This window comes from Podarcis vaucheri, assembly GCF_965113315.1.
Source record: "Podarcis vaucheri genome assembly, chromosome: 4".
NCBI classification, from domain to species: domain Eukaryota; kingdom Metazoa; phylum Chordata; class Lepidosauria; order Squamata; family Lacertidae; genus Podarcis; species Podarcis vaucheri.
Window position 1 is genome coordinate 29,867,808 of NC_138762.1, and position 15,881 is coordinate 29,883,688.

Below are 15,881 nucleotides of genomic sequence, written 5' to 3' on the forward strand. Positions count from 1 at the left end.
TGTCTTATAGTCACATGGCATCAGACAACACTGTGAGGCAAGTACCTTCTTAACTAAACAACATGTATTTTGCCCTTGCATTTCGAGAAGCTTGTTGAGAACTGTTCTTTTGTCAAAGTCTCTCTCCCACAGTTTCTGCTATGCAAGTGCGTTCAAGACTCTCAAATAATTCTGAGCAGAAGACAACAGAGGGCAGGAGGAAGTGGATTGAAAGACAGCAAAAAGAGAGATGGCATTTCAAAGTGCTGATGAATATTTATTAATAGCACAATGTATTTCAGCCAAGAGGTCTTATTCAGAGGCTCTCTCTAACAGACAGACAACAAACGTATGTGTAACACTAAGTCATGCATGGCATGGTAGAGCACTGCTACTCCCCTGACCTCTAGTGGGTCACAGGGAGGTTGGCAGGGCGCAAGCGCACCAGTAGGAGCACTGGACTGGCTGTGCTGGTGAGCTTTCAGTGTGTGAACCTCAGCACGGCTGCATGCTTCCCCCTCTACTGGCGATGCAATTAAATGGAGGTCAGGTGAGTAGCGCAGTGCCATCCCCTACAGAACAATGGTGTTGATATCAATATATATATTGATGTCCTTAAAAACACCACAAGGCTTGTAACTTTTCTATAAAATTAAGCATGCTGAAATCCAAGTTACACAAATGTGCATTTATAATGGTGCTATTTAATATCTACATGAAGCCATTAGGAGGGGTCATTAGGAGTTTCAGGGCGAGGTTGACCATCGGCATGTTGATAACACTCAACTTTGTTTCTCCATAACATCTGAATAGGGAGGGGCTGGGCCATTGCTTGGGCGCAGCGGTGAAATGGATGAGAAAAATCAAGCTGTACGCTTTTCAGCGCCTGCTAAAAACATTCTTGTTTAGGCAAGCCTACCCAGATGCTTAGAAAGCTGAGGTAATTTTAAAGTATGGTTGTTGTTTTTTCCTTGATTCTCTTTTTCCTTGATATCTTCTTCAATAACTCGAGTGCAATGACATTGGTAATGATCCCCAGCTTTAGAAAGACATTGGCAACAGCTCAATTCTCCATCAGAAATACAATTATGTGCTTTTTCTTGACACTCCCTGAGCTGGGCATTTGGTGATGATCCCTGGCTGTCAAAAATGTTTGTAACCAATATGTTCTTTACAAAAAGACCACACATTTGCATTTTAGTGTGAGATATGCCTGCGCCACTGCACTTGAATGGTTTAAGAAGATGTTGTCCAGATACCTGTAAGGTATATTTGAGTCATATAGTTTCAAATAGATGGAGATACGCATGTACTGAAGATTATAGTAAAGCGTTTTACGAGTAAGCTTTTTTCATTGCACACATTTTTGTAACTTTATTTTGGCATGTATATTGTTTTTAAAAAGCTCTTGGGGTGCTTTTCAGGCTATTGGTACATTTAACATTGACATTATGCTTTTAGGCCTTTATTACTACAACTGTTACTGCATAAGTACTGTACACCTGTTTGTTGAAAGTGCTTGGATGAACCCTTTTGACCAAAATGCATTAGTCTGTAAGTAAGTTCTTTCAGCGTCTTAAAATGTGGCCTCTCCTTTTGGCAGTTTCTTTGATGGTTGCTTCCTGGTGTGTTTTAGAAAGATAGCTGTCACATAGTTATGGGGGTTATAATAATGATGTAGGGCCTTCATCTGAAGTCAAAGATTTCCTTTCGACCCAGTGCTGTTGCGTTATGTGTGCAGAATCTGTGCATCCGTCTGGTAAATTTTAATTTGCCATGTGATGCAAGGAAATGGCTAGTTATGATCTTCTCCTCTCATGGTCTGGCATCAAACCATTTCAGCACTTACATTTCCTTACAACAGGACACTTTAAACAATGCCAAATATACAACAAGCCACTTTCTAAAGACTAGTTCACAGGGTATTAGCGCTTAAGTGTTTAAGCCTGAGATCAATCTTAGCTGTAATTTTAGGATGTTTCAAAAGCCCTGGACTACAGAGACATTTCCAAATGCATAGTTACTTGCCTTCTTCCTTTGGAAGTTCACATCGAGTTTCATTGAGGCGCACTTGTTCAGTGTGTTCAGACGTCTAGAAGCAAAGCAAAATCCAAAGATTAGCATCTCATGAATCAACTGGCCCTTTATGACCTTGCACATTTTCCCCATACTCTCTCTTTATGGACAGAACTTCAAACAACTTCCTATAAAGATAGACTGGTAGTGAAATATACATTGCTAATTCCTATCCACTAGACTGGGGTGCAGAAATATGTACATACAGTGGTACCTTGGTTGTCGAATGGCTTGGCTCCCGAACAAATTGGCTCCTGGAAATAAGTGTTCCGGTTTGGCTCCTGGAAGTAAGTGTTACGGTTTGCGAACGTTTTTTGGAAGCCGAATGTCCGACGCGGCTTCCGTAGCTTCTGACTGAGTGCAAGAAGCTCCTGCAGCCAACTGGAAGCCGCAACTTGGTTTTTGAATGGTTCCGGGAGTTGAACGGACTCCTGGAATGGATTATGTTCAACAACCAAGGTACCACTGCACCTGCAATTTAGATAAAGTAGCAACTAGTTTGGTGGCTTGAGAATGGGATACCTATCATCACAACCAGAAATGGAATTTTGAGGCAATTCCCATGTTCTTTGTCACTCTACCCAGCTCAGGACCACAATACCACAAGGACTGCCTCTTCCCATATGAACCTACCCTGACCCTGAGATCATCTTCCGAGGCCCTCCTTCATGTGCCACCTCCTTGAGAGGTCCAGAGGGTGGCAACATGAGAACAGGGCCTTCTCTGCAGTGGCTCCCCATCTGTGGAATGCTCTGCCCAGGGAAGTTCTCCTGGCACCTTCATTTAGGCACCAGACAAAAATGTTTCTTTTTAACCAGGCCTTTGGTTGATTTGATTGACACCTTGTGCCCTTTTAAAATGTGGTTTTTTTGGGGGGGGGGGTTATTGCGTTGATGTTGTTTTATTTCTATTGTGTATTTTGTGGTTTTATATTTTGAATTTATTCTGCAAGGTGTCCTGAGACCTTCAAGTACAGGGCGGTATATAAATTCAATAAATAAAAATAACAAATACCCCTGCCCACCTGCCTGAATCTTATAGATTGTCATAATCTGAAGGGCATTTACACAATCCCAGTTTTAGAAAGAAAATGAAAAAAGACACTGGGCTGCAACAGGAAATAGAAATTAGCAGCAATGCTCTATCTATCTTAACAATGAAATAGTTGTCTGTCCCTCTAATTTCTCACTACAATACGAAGCAATAAACATGAACAAAAATGCACAGATTGCAGTTGGACTTATTTTTAAGAACAAGACTTTTTAAAACAACAACACCACCCATAATTTCTATAGCACCTCTTAAACTAAACTCAATATTGGAAACTGGCAATATTGGAGAAGAATGGAAAGTGGCATGTATAACCCATAGTTGTCTTTGGGGTATACATATTCCTGTTGTATTTCTAGTCAAAATATTTTGTAGATTTTAGAAACCTGGGGGGTCGGGAAAATATTTGTTTATTAGAGGTGATAACAGGATAAGCTGCACGCCACAGGCAATTAGGTCTCTCTCAAACCACTTTTAACATGCACACACAAAAAGCATTAACTCTGACCTCAGCTCTATGTAGCTTCAGCAGAAGAGCTCCTTGCTCTTGCCAAGAGTTCTATGGTCTGCAGATCTTTTCATCCAATAACCTGTTTTCTATAGACACCATCAATGGTGTCACTATTATCAGTGAACTAATCTCATAAAGTTCTCATCTACTTGAAAACAGCAAGTTTCCTGTCCACATTTTACTCCAATATTTTCCTTAAAAGATAACTCCTTTCCTTAAGACTCAAGGTTACATTTTTTGTGAAGTCTGTGACCGATTTCCCGCTTACTAATTTAGCTATCCACATTTTAAAGCAGAAAGATGATGACATATCTTCTGGGGTCCTTCCAGCATTTGAAACAGATTGTTCCAATGAAATGAAAGGATTAATGGTTGTCTTTATGTCTCCAGAGTCTCCAATTAAATACAGCCTGCCTGGATTTCTCGCACCCTCTTGACGTGCCAATGGCAGAAGACAGAATTCTCCATCTGTGTACATCTGTCATTAGAATAAGAGTCAAAACCTTGGCAAGAGTGATTCCAAGCCCAGAAACAATAGTTAATGATATTTTGATCAATGACGAAAGCTTGCTTTTGTGTGTAACGTTTTGGACTCTGTTGGAAGCTGTTTCCCACAAGTACAAAAATATTAATCAATAGCAACATTCATTATATGCATAAAATATGTAATTGTGAAAAATGCAACACGAGTAGGGGCCCTGATTCATAGAATCATAGAACCGTAGAGTTGGAAGGGAAGGATCTAGTCCTGCAATGCTGGAATCTCAGCTAAAGCATCCATGACAGATGGCCATCCAACCTTTGATTGAGATTGTTGCTTGCCTGCATTTTGCCAGTAGAAGCTACAGCCATGCCAGTGTGTACCCGTTCATAAATAATGCTCAAAGTGTTGTGTTTTTTAAAAAAGAAACTTGGGGGAGCATGTATTAGCCATAAGACCTAGAACATGTTCAATATGGAGTTCAATGATACTGCAGAAAAGCCTTGAGATCGAAGAGGAAAATGTCTTTGTCTACTCTCAAAAGCCACATGGACCATACTAAATATAACAATGTTGTAGAGTAAAATCTCCCAAAACCGGGCTGCCTTCTGGGTGGCCTTTTGCCCTTCTTCCTTGTTATTTTCTGACACCTTAAAATTGATCAGAATCCTAACTCCCTATGACTCCAGTCTGCAGCTGTTACTGAGCAGCTGCAAAGGAATTTGGCCAAGGGCATGTCAGGGTCACAGGCAGTAAATGCAGCGCTGTGCCCAGGGTACGCTTGCAGCAATACAGGAGGTCTCCTGCATCAGGGCAACTCTGCAATGGTTAAGTTCCCTTTACAGCAAGACACAATGGCTTTGGGGAAATGCTCTTGGCCACTTCAATGGTAATGGTTTACCTAAGAGTATGAGTAGGAAGGGTATGATTCTCAGCAAAGAACTTCTAGTCAGGAGGGGTAATTAACTCTACTTCTGGCTACCCCTTTGCTGCAGCAACTCCTAACCTGGCTGATTTCTCCCACAACGCAGCAAAGGTGGCCTGGCATCTTGGATGGAGGAAAAGTGGGGTGCTGAAAAAGTGGGTGGTGGTAGAAGAATTAAGCATCCTACTCCTGCCCAACACTTCTTGACACCAAACCTCACCTCCTCCTTTGCAGGGGATCAGAGTACAGTCATACCTTGTGTTACGTTTGCTTTACGTTGCGGCTTTTCAGGTTACGAATGCGGCAAACCTGGAAGTGTTTACTTCCAGGTTCGCTGCACGCACAAGCACAGAATCGATCTGTGCACTTCGCGCATGCGCAGATGCACTCTTATCGTACTTCACGCACGCACAGTAGAGGCACTCTACTTATGGACTTTTTGGGGAGCGAACAGCACCCCAAAATGGATCACGTCCATAAGTAGAGGTACCACTGTACTCTAGCACACAAACCAGGCTCTCTCCCAACCTGGCTTTAGCCTTATCACCTACACAGAGATGTTGTTGGGAGGGAGGGATAATACATGAAACAATGTTGTCTGCATGGTTTGCAGCGCTACAAACATCATAATAAATTACAACAAGAATTAAAAATGCACTTTACCTACAAAGAGGTTCTACAAGATCCTTGTCAAGAAAATCATGGTCTTTCTTTACAGCAGCAATGTCAATAGGAAACTGGGAATCTACAAGAGAAGAAGCAGCTGTTACTGGAGTGGGAAACACATTTTCTTCCAAGAGGAGCTGAATGTGATTCCAGACTAAATTGCAAACAGAAGGGGAAAACCAAAATGTCCTCCACATTTAATTTCTGATAATATCACTTCCTTTTCCAAGTTCAAATGGAGTCGTTGAAATGTGTCAACTAAGGTAACATCAGCATGTCATCATCCAACTACAGTAAGAAATCAGATGGTTTATATTTCAGTCCCCCAATAACAAAGCAATACAGTTGTTGTTGACCTGTCCAGCCTTCCCCAACTTGGTGCACTCCATATATTGTTGGACTACAACTCCCATCACCCCTGACCTTTAGCCATGCTGGCTGGGGATGATAGGAATTGTAGTCCAAAATCCACTCCCTTCATTAAGCGGCTAACAGTACAAATAATATGAATGCTGTTAACCTATTTTTATTTTTAAACAGAAATATAACAAGTGTTTCCCTTTTTCACAGACTTGTAGACAAACCACTTAGTAGCATTATGAGTGAAGAATTGCAGATTGTGACTCAGGGCCAAACTTGATGAACTACATGAACGGCTTTTTTAAAAGTAAAAAAAAAAAGTGAATAAGAGTGTGTGGCTATAGTGACCCTGGTGAGAGGCATTCATCTTTTCTCCTTAAATGCAACCACAATCCAAATCAACCCCTTTCTTTTTGCATTGTAAGAAAAACTTGCAATTGGGCAACTGGGGGATTTCCTTCCAATACAGCTGTGGGTTCTTTGATTCAGGCAAAGTCTGCAGGGTGGAGGGTAAAGGGTTTTTAAGCCCTCCTAACAACCACACTAAGGTTCCAGTCCAGATTATGCCTCCCCAACTCCCTGCACCTTGTATTACTTTTAAAAAACAAACCAAAAACATTTGTGCATTTTCAATTGTGTGGAAGGCACATCATTTGTTTTAAGGTCCAGATGTAGCCCTTCATAGCCCAACATGGAAACCAACAAGAAAAAAAAGGTGTGACATTGTTAACAACAAGCTTCACAACACTCCACCTCCACTCAGCTGTCTTTAATTTTAAAAGTGTAATGTTACATTTTTTTGGAAAAGTCATTTGAAGAGAGCGCCCCCTGCTGTACCACACAGCTCTTAAAACTATAACCAACTATCAGCCGAGACGAATGCTCTCTTCCCACAGCAATGAAACACAGCATCATGAACTCCCAGCCTTACTGTATATTAAAAAGTATATCCCACCTGTCAGTCCCTGCCGGGATCCCCCAAGGGGGTTCACAAAAATTAATAATGCACAGTCTGTGAAACAATACCAGAAACCAGGTATTGCAATGACAGAATGGTGGGGGTGGCCGACTAAAGCAAACCAACAAAGGTTTTGGGAAGCAGTCAATATGCTAATGGACAAGGGACCAACCACCTTGGTGTCACAGCACAAAACACCTGGTCCTGTATCCCAACCAAACAGACTTTGTATTTGCAATGGGATTCACAGAGGGCCTCCTGATGAATTACTGTATTTTTGCATCTATAAGACGCCCCCGTGTATAAGATGCCCCCTATTTTTGGGGACTCAAAATTGTCGCAATTCCACCCTCAGCACTATCCGCATATAAGACACCCCCTAATTTTTGACATTATTTTTTTAGGAAAAAAACCTAGTCTTCTACACGGAAAAATACAGTTAAGTGGGAGAAAGGGGTCTTTCAAATTGCTTGGCCCCAAAGCATTTAGGGATTTGTAAGTAATGTTTATTTATTTGATTCATAAAATTTATACACCTCTTGACTGTAAAAAAAAAGCCTCAGTTTACAAAGGGGGGGGGAGAATTATTGGATGCCTTATTTTTCATCAGCTGAAATTTGCGAAGATTATTATTCAGTTCATCTCTATACCGCTATATATTTTTAAGAAAAAAAATCTCAAAGCGGTTACAAACATCAAATAAAAAACATTATTGAAGGAAGTCAAATATAAAGTATACATTCAAGGCAACACAATTAATGGGAAACTAAAATGTTACCTTCAAGATTTCAAAATATAACATGACAAAGGAGATCAACTACAGAATGCACATTTATCACAGCAAATTTATTTCAAAAGAAAACATTACTAAGGGAAGTCAAATATAAAATATGTATTTAAAACAGCATAATTAACAAGAGAATAACATACTGTAAGTTTTGTATCATTTAAAAACAACAACACACTTTTATTTTAAAGTTTATTATTGTTTATATTTTGAATTAGATCTATATGGGGCCACCAAAATCTTTTAAATGGTTATGGGCTGCCATGGTCTTAATCTGGTCCTGCGACTACCTGTTTCCCCAGAAGCAAAACAGGGTCCACAGGCATCCCAAACTGAGAGCATGGTTTTTAAGGAAAGTACAAAATAGGATTATACCCTGAATTGCTTCTCCTATTGACTGAAACAGCAACTCTGTTTTGCCTGGATGAAGTCTAAAAAAGATTGTTCTGTCTGCTTTGGAAGATGGTGAATGCTGTTGGTTCAGTGCTGAGGCACTGAATTAAGCATGATGCCCTCCCCACCAACAAGACTATCCCTACAATTCAAGAAAAGTGGAGCAGTTGACGCACTGCCCCCAAAACATACCTTCGTACAGTTGTGCATACTGTGGGAATCCAGCAGCTCGCAACCAGTCACAGGCCTCCTTCGCCTCAATTTCTGGGTAAGAAAAAAATGGAAAGTTTTAATACTGAGTTTGATGCCTTTGGTATTTTTAGGCCACAATTAACAGAAATACAGCTCACAACGTAAGCAGTGTGCATTGAAAAAGAAGGTTCTGTCACAAATGTGACAGGACAAAGCATTTTGATTTTGTATCAAAGTGAATTTTATCGGTATCCTTTCATACTAAATTCAGTTCTGTTTTTAAAAAGTCAGAGCCACTAATTTTGGATTTAAAAAAATAATAATAATTGGCTTTTCATGCCAATAATGTCATAATTTCAGCAACCTGGGGAGAAAACACATTTTGCTCGATAAAACCATGCAATTTCCCTATGATAGACATATAAGACCAGGTCTTTCATGGATTCTTTATTAGGTCACATAATTAAGATTTATTTATCAAACCTAATTTTTTTAAAGTAACTTCCATCAGTCTCCTGTTAGTACATTGAGTTCTCGTTTTGACATCATGATAAATCATCAGACCGCACTTGGACATCATTAAAAATAATAATTCATTGTGATGGGAATGAACTGCAGCAAGCCTTGGGCTCAGGTGGTCTCTTTCCCCTCTTCCAGCTCAGTCAAGAGGAGGGATTCACAAACATCAATTTCATTTTTTAAAACTGCAATGCTATGTTATGTCTGAACCCTAAACCGTGGTTAATCTGAACTACGGTTGGTTGAAACAAACCAACAGCATAATCAATAGTTTGAAGTTGGCTTTTTCAAACAAACCATAGTTACAATTAAACAAGTTTGTCAGGCAAAACAATAAACTGTGAGGGCTGAGGAAGGAGCTTATGAGTGGCTTGTTGTCCGATTATAGCACCTGAGAGCAGTCTACATGACACTCTTAACTACAATATAGCTCTTAACTGCCACACACCTGAGCACTGAAAGAATGATAGCTCCACCATGATCCAATATTGTTCATTACATATTTGACAAAAACATAAAATGTGCTACATCATCATGATTATTGCATTTATATTCCACCTTTTAAAATCCAGGCTTATGGAACAAATAAACTGTACTGTACAATTCCCAACAGCTGTATCCATAGTGGGTTATATTTTAGGTTCCAATTTTTGTCACATCTGCAAAACACTCTTGTGTTTAACATTTAACTTTTGTGTGGCTTGCAAGTAGACTTGGATATACATGAGCAATTTTTGGGTAGTAAGATTTATTAGACTGTAAGCATATGGGGAATGTCATGTCTCTTTTAACTTTTGTGCCGCAATTGAGGTATAAGGAATAAATAACGATGAAGAGTTGCTGGGAGAGGTAAAAACTCTTGTAAAACTTTATCAACACTTTTTCTTTTTTAACCAAAATATTGTTATGTCTCCTTTCAACCAGTGCAACTAAGTGACTCTGCTAGCAGAATGTGTCTGTGCGTGAGAGAAAGAGAGTGCATGGGGCTATTTTAATGCACACAGCTAGGAATCAGTGAATCAATAAAATGTGTGAAAGAGTTTCATCCCTGGACTGATGAAGGATCCACACTGAGTAAAAGATCCTTGAGTGCTGTCACTTGACTGCACAAATAGTTCTATCAGCATGCCATGCATCACACCTTAAGGAGTGTGGAGTCAACCCTGTCTCCTTTGAACTAGTGCAATATTGCTCTTGCAAAAGGAGGTAGGAAAGGCTTTTAACAAGGATATGTGATTGAACCGAGTGGCTACTTTTCTTCAGAGGGTTTTGTTATTGCTGTCAAAAATGAAAATGAAAATCAATGCTTGCTTGTTCCAAAGCAGATACAGTGGGAGATATTGTAAGTCGGCGATGAGATTCCATGTCATTGGAACATTTCCATAAGTGTCCCAAAAATGATGCATAGGCCTCTCTGAACAACCACATGATAACTTGTAGTGCTGGTTTTTTAAAAATAAATAAAAAATCACATATAAACACCTCAAAGGTTAAATTGAAATGAGTGCATGTATGTTGTATCATGCACACTCAATTGAATCCTGGTAATGAGATTTTCAAATACAGAAAGCATTAAAATGATTTCACACCCTACGATGCAATTAGTAAAACAATGATTCGAAGAAATATGACTTCCAAAGTGGCATTTCTGTTTGTTCTTGGACCCTTTACAAAATGCAACAGCACCAGTAGGGCTCCAATAAATGCAGCAATTTGGTTTTTCTTAAACCTCTTTCATTGTGACTCAAGGGCAGCCAGGTCTCCATTGTAGCTGTCACTGGGCAACCACGTACCTATCGGTCCTTTATATAAAGGAGTTTAGAGGATATTCACGCAGTCTTTTGCCTCTTTAAAGGTGATTTGTGAATGGAAAAATAACTGTGTGTGCGCACGCATACACCGGGGCAGAGAAGTGTTACAGCTGTATTAATTCCATTTTACTCAGTTCCTTAGAAGAAGAAGAGAAGAAGAAGAGGAGGAGTTTGGATTTGATATCCCGCTTTATCACTACCCGAAGGAGTCTCAAAGCGGCTAACATTCTCCTTTCCCTTCCTCCCCCACAACAAACACTCTGTGAGGTGAGTGGGGCTGAGAGACTTCAGAGAAGTGTGACTGGCTCAAGGTCACCCAGCAGCTGCAGGTGGAGGAGGAGGAGCGGAGACATGAACCCGGTTCCCCAGATTATGAGTCTATCACTCTTAACCACTACACCACACTGAAGAGTACATGTCTGGCAGAGGTAGACATGGTATACCTGCCCTCACCAACTTGGTGTCCTCTACAATTTGCGGCATTAAAACGCCCATCATCCCTGACCACTGACGCTTCTGGCTGCAGATAATGGGAGCTGAGATCCAAACATCTGGATGGCACCAGACTGGTGAAGCCTGCAGAATACAACCCATTAGCTCCCCTCCTACCTCAGTATCCTTTCAAGCATATACTTCTATGTTAACTCAGTATCTGAACAAACACGAGCCCAATAACGCATAAATGGTTAACACACTAATAAAGACAAAAATCAGAATGGGCCTGAGAACTCAAGCACTTCAAGGGATGGTAAATCAAATGAAGGCTTCCCAACTGAGAAGAGCTACCATTCTAATCAACACTACAATCATTTCTCTTAAAAGCATCCTTAAGCTTAAATTGGTTCCCTTGGATACATCCTGATTATGCAGATTTCCCAGCTAAGACTACAGTATTGAGACTGCACATTTATGAGCCACAACATAAAAAGCAAATGTGCATATTCCTGTCTTGGGAACAGTAATGGGTCCCATTCCCTCCCCGCCCCCCCCGGAAAAAATATGATGCAATAAAACATTTGCAAAAGCAGCAGGATAGCATAAGGGGTCTCTTTTTCCTACATTTGTTTTATGTAGACTTTAGTTACAGCATCTGCTCCGGAAAATCCCAGTTCCAGGAAGCTTCAGATGATAAGCCTATGGCAATGGGGCCTGGTGTCCAATGGAACCAACAGGAAGACAGGGAGATCAACAGGAGGTGGAGACAAAGCGAATGACAGGCAGGGACACCCCAATTGTTGGGCAATAGGATGTTAGGCCTATTGGGACGCAGGTGGCGCTGTGAGTTAAACCATAGAGCCTAGGACTTGCTGATCAGAAGGTTGGCGGTTCGAATCCCCGTGACAGGGTGAGCTCCCGGTGTTCAGTCCCTGCTCCTGCCAACCTAGCCGTTCGAAAGCACGTCAAAGTGCAAGTAGATAAATAGGTACCACTCCAGCAGGAAGGTAAACGGCGATTCCGTCTGCTGCTCTGGTTCGCCAGAAGTGGCTTAGTCATGCTGGCCACATGACCTGTACGCCGGCTCCAATAAAGCAAGATGAGCGCAGCAACCCCAGAGTCGGCCACGACTGGACGTAATGGTCAGGAGTCACTTTACCTTTACCTAGGATGTTAGGCGTGGGACGCGGGTGGCGCTGTGGGCTAAAGCCTCAACGCCTAGGGCTTGCCGATCGAAAGGTCGGCGGTTCGAATCCCCGCGGCGGGGTGCGCTCCCGCTGTTCGGTCCCAGCGCCTGCCCACCTAGCAGTTCGAAAGCACCCCCGGGTGCAAGTAGATAAATAGGTACCGCTTACCAGCGGGAAGGTAAACGGCGTTCCGTGTGCGGCTCTGGCTCGCCAGAGCAGCGATGTCACGCTGGCCACGTGACCCGGAAGTGTCCCCGGACAGCGCTGGCCCCCGGCCAATAAATGTGAGATGGGCGCACAAACCCCACAGTCTGTCAAGACTGGCCCGTTCGGGCAGGGGTACCTTTACCTTTACTTTAGGATGTTAGGCAGTTGGGGACTGGCAAAGGGCAGACTGAAGTCGGTGGGGCACTGCCCCATTTGTCCTACTGGACCAGCTTCCTTTGGCCTTGGGAAGGCTGTGCATTGTTTTTAAGGTTTGTACAGCACCAAGCAATTTTAGGCACTTTATGTTATTACTTTTTTTGTAAGATCCAAAACAGGATAGGCAACATTTTGCATTGATTTAGGTTTGGTTCGCAAAAATGTCTGCAAGCTACCAAGTTCCAAACAGCTACTACACAAGTTCCAAACAGCTACTACACAGATAAAAGAAATGTACTTAGTGATACATTGCTACTAAGTTTGGCTTCCTTGGCCTTCATGTTTCCTATTTTAGTGCTTCCTATTTTTCAATTCCTCCCATAAGAGCTCAGAATGCTTCCTAAATTATGTGATCAAGTTTATTGGAAACAAGAGGGGTCTTGATGACACAGTGTTGACTTTGTACAGAGGCTCGGCATTATACATTATTAAAGTTTTAATCATTCCTATCCCTTGTGGCTATTAAATCGGCAGAATAAATCACCAGAGTCTCAGTTTAACTAGATATGAGAAATAACTCTTCTGTCTGTATTGTGTGCTGAGGAATGCATATTCCACTTGTTCTTTCATGGCAAGATCATCTACAACAGCAGCAGGGAGGGAGGGCTGGATTCCCTCAAGGGCAATTTCTGGGGGCATAGAAAAGGGGTGCGCAGTGTGACCTTTGGACAAGATATTCCAAGCTACATTCTGGCCAAGCAAAACCCAGAGACTTTTATATCCACACCTCCCTCTATCTTCAACCAGGTAAGCAAAAGGCGCTTTCAAAATTCAAGGACACCTCCTTAGGCAAAAACACTTGAGGACACAGAACAGGGCTGGCTGGGGGTATGGCCTGAGGGGAGAGGTGTCTGGATACAGGAGGGCATATGGTGGGCTAAGGAGAACCCCAAGGCCTGGAGGTGCACATTTGGTCCCTGAGCCTGATGTACCCAACGCTTGAGCTACAAAACTGAGCAAACATTTGGTTGGCCTGCTATAATTTACCAAAGTGCGGTCCTTAGAATGCTTGGGAAAGGTGTCAGCTCCCCATCTTGGCCAATCAGTATTAGCTAAGCTGATACTGTAACTCAGTCCCATGGACTGCAAGAAGATCAAACCTATCCATTCTGAAGGAAATCCGCCCTGAGTGCTCACTGGAAGGACAGATCCTGAAGCTGAGGCTCCAATACTTTGGCCGCTTCATGAGAAGAGAAGACTCCCTGGAAAAGACCCTGATGTTGGGAAAGATGGAGGGCACAAGGAGAAGGGGACGACAGAGGACAAGATGGTTGGACAGTGTTCTTGAAGCTACCAGCATGAGTTTGACCAAACTGCGGGAGGCAGTGGAAGACAGAAGTGCCTGGCGTGCTCTGGTCCATGGGGTCACGAAGAGTTGGACACGACTAAACGACTAAACAACAACAATTGGTCAAGAAAGAGCCTAGGAACCTTAACCTTGGATAAAAACTCCACAACAAATGGCCAGGCTTTAACTGGAGAGACTCATATCTTCCTGAAACCCTCCCAGTGACTGCTCCTTTATATGGTACAATGTTTGCCCTTGTAATCCACTAATATAAAGCCGATTCAGTCAACTTTATAACTTAGCTATGTCCATTCATTTCCATGGGTCTACTCTTGAGTAAATCTTAGTTGAAGGCCACCCCTATTCTGGAAACCAGCATAACAGCTATCTGATTTGTTTTAAAGAGAGAACCCAAATCAGGATCTGTTCATTTCTGAAAATATTAGTGCTAACTGGGCTAAATGTTTTTCTCTCTGACTATAACACACCATGATTTCAATAGGAGCTTTAGTTATTACCGCTGTATTTATGTTAACAGTGTTAACATTTCAAAAAGGGCAAGTACTATTAGCGAGGGTGGGGAATCTTTTCTTAAAAAGCCATGGTAACATAATGAATTCACATTGACTTTGAATGCTTTACACTTTTAGAAGCAGAACCACATCAAACATTTGCAGTTAGCTTTTTTTGGGGGGGTTACAACTTGCATTTGCAGAATTTGTAATGCTAATAGTCACCTCATCATTAGGAGGTTAGCACATAAGGCAGCAGTAATGTTCAGATTAGGCATGGAGGCAGCTACAGTACCAAACCTATAATACGGAATTTAATGCATGTCTTCCTTCGTATGCTAATTAAGGGAGAAATACATTAAATTCCACTTTTATCAGTCTGGTGGTGCTGACCTTAAAGCAGCTATTCTTGGACAAAGGAAATGCAGACTGAGAGTCCAAAATGCTAAATTACAAGTTAAATCTTCAAGTTCAATCTTATTGCCTGTTCCCTCAGGGAATACTTTTAATATATCACTACAGGTGCTAATTAGGTTGCCAATACCAGGATTTTTGTATCATGATCAACATGGAGCTCACAGTGAATGGTCGCTCCACTCCAGCGGCATAGCGTGGGGGTCCCCAGGGGGGCTGTGGCCCTGGGCGCAAAATTCAGAGGGGGCGCAACCAGGCTCCCACACACAGGCACTGACTTCTGTGGAGATCCCTGACCTGGCAAAGGCAGCTGAGCAGCCCAGGCCCAGTGAGTGGGCACAGAGGGAAGCGGGCAAGGGGCAACCCCAGTGCTCCTCAGGGGCCCTGCTTTGGGTGCAGTCCTGTCAGCACTTACTACCAGAGTTTGCTGTTAGAGGGAGTAATTAGTTTTGGATTCACTGGCTGACAATCCACTTCTGGGCCTACTTTAAAGTGCTGCCGCTCACCTTTATAGCCCTAAACAAATTGGCCCTGATTTCCTGAAGACACAGCTTTCCCCATACCAACCCTGTTACAGTGGTACCTCAGGTTACAGACGCTTCAGGTTACAGCCTCTGCTAACCCAGAAATAGTACCTCGGGTTAAAAACTTTGCTTCAGAATGAGAAATCGCGTGGCGGCAGCGGGAAGCCCCGTTAGCTAAAGTGGTGGACAAACGGAGGACATAGATGATGCCTTCCTGGAACAGATGGCCAAGCATGCAAAAGGAAGGGAGAGAGTAGTAATAGGGGACTTCAATTACCCGGATATTTGTTGGATGTCGAACTCAGCCAAGAGCATAAGGTCAAACAGATTCCTCACTGGCCTTGCAGACAACTTCATTGTCCAGAAAGTGGGAGAAGCAACAAGAGGAAC

General features: G+C 42.2%; 1 protein-coding gene across 5 annotated transcripts in view; it reads right to left on the reverse strand.

The window, feature by feature from the left end:
- STARD13 (StAR related lipid transfer domain containing 13) overlaps positions 1-15,881 on the reverse strand; it is a 229,968-nt gene that overhangs the window by 34,973 nt on the left and 179,114 nt on the right. For all 5 annotated transcript variants that reach the window (XM_082221544.1, XM_082221543.1, XM_082221546.1 and 2 more), the window contains 3 exons: positions 8,379-8,450; positions 5,686-5,767; positions 2,008-2,071 (listed from right to left, as the gene is read on the reverse strand). In XM_082221544.1, coding sequence (XP_082077670.1) covers positions 2,008-2,071; positions 5,686-5,767; positions 8,379-8,450 — 218 coding nt within the window. The remainder of the gene's footprint in view (positions 1-2,007; positions 2,072-5,685; positions 5,768-8,378; positions 8,451-15,881) is intronic.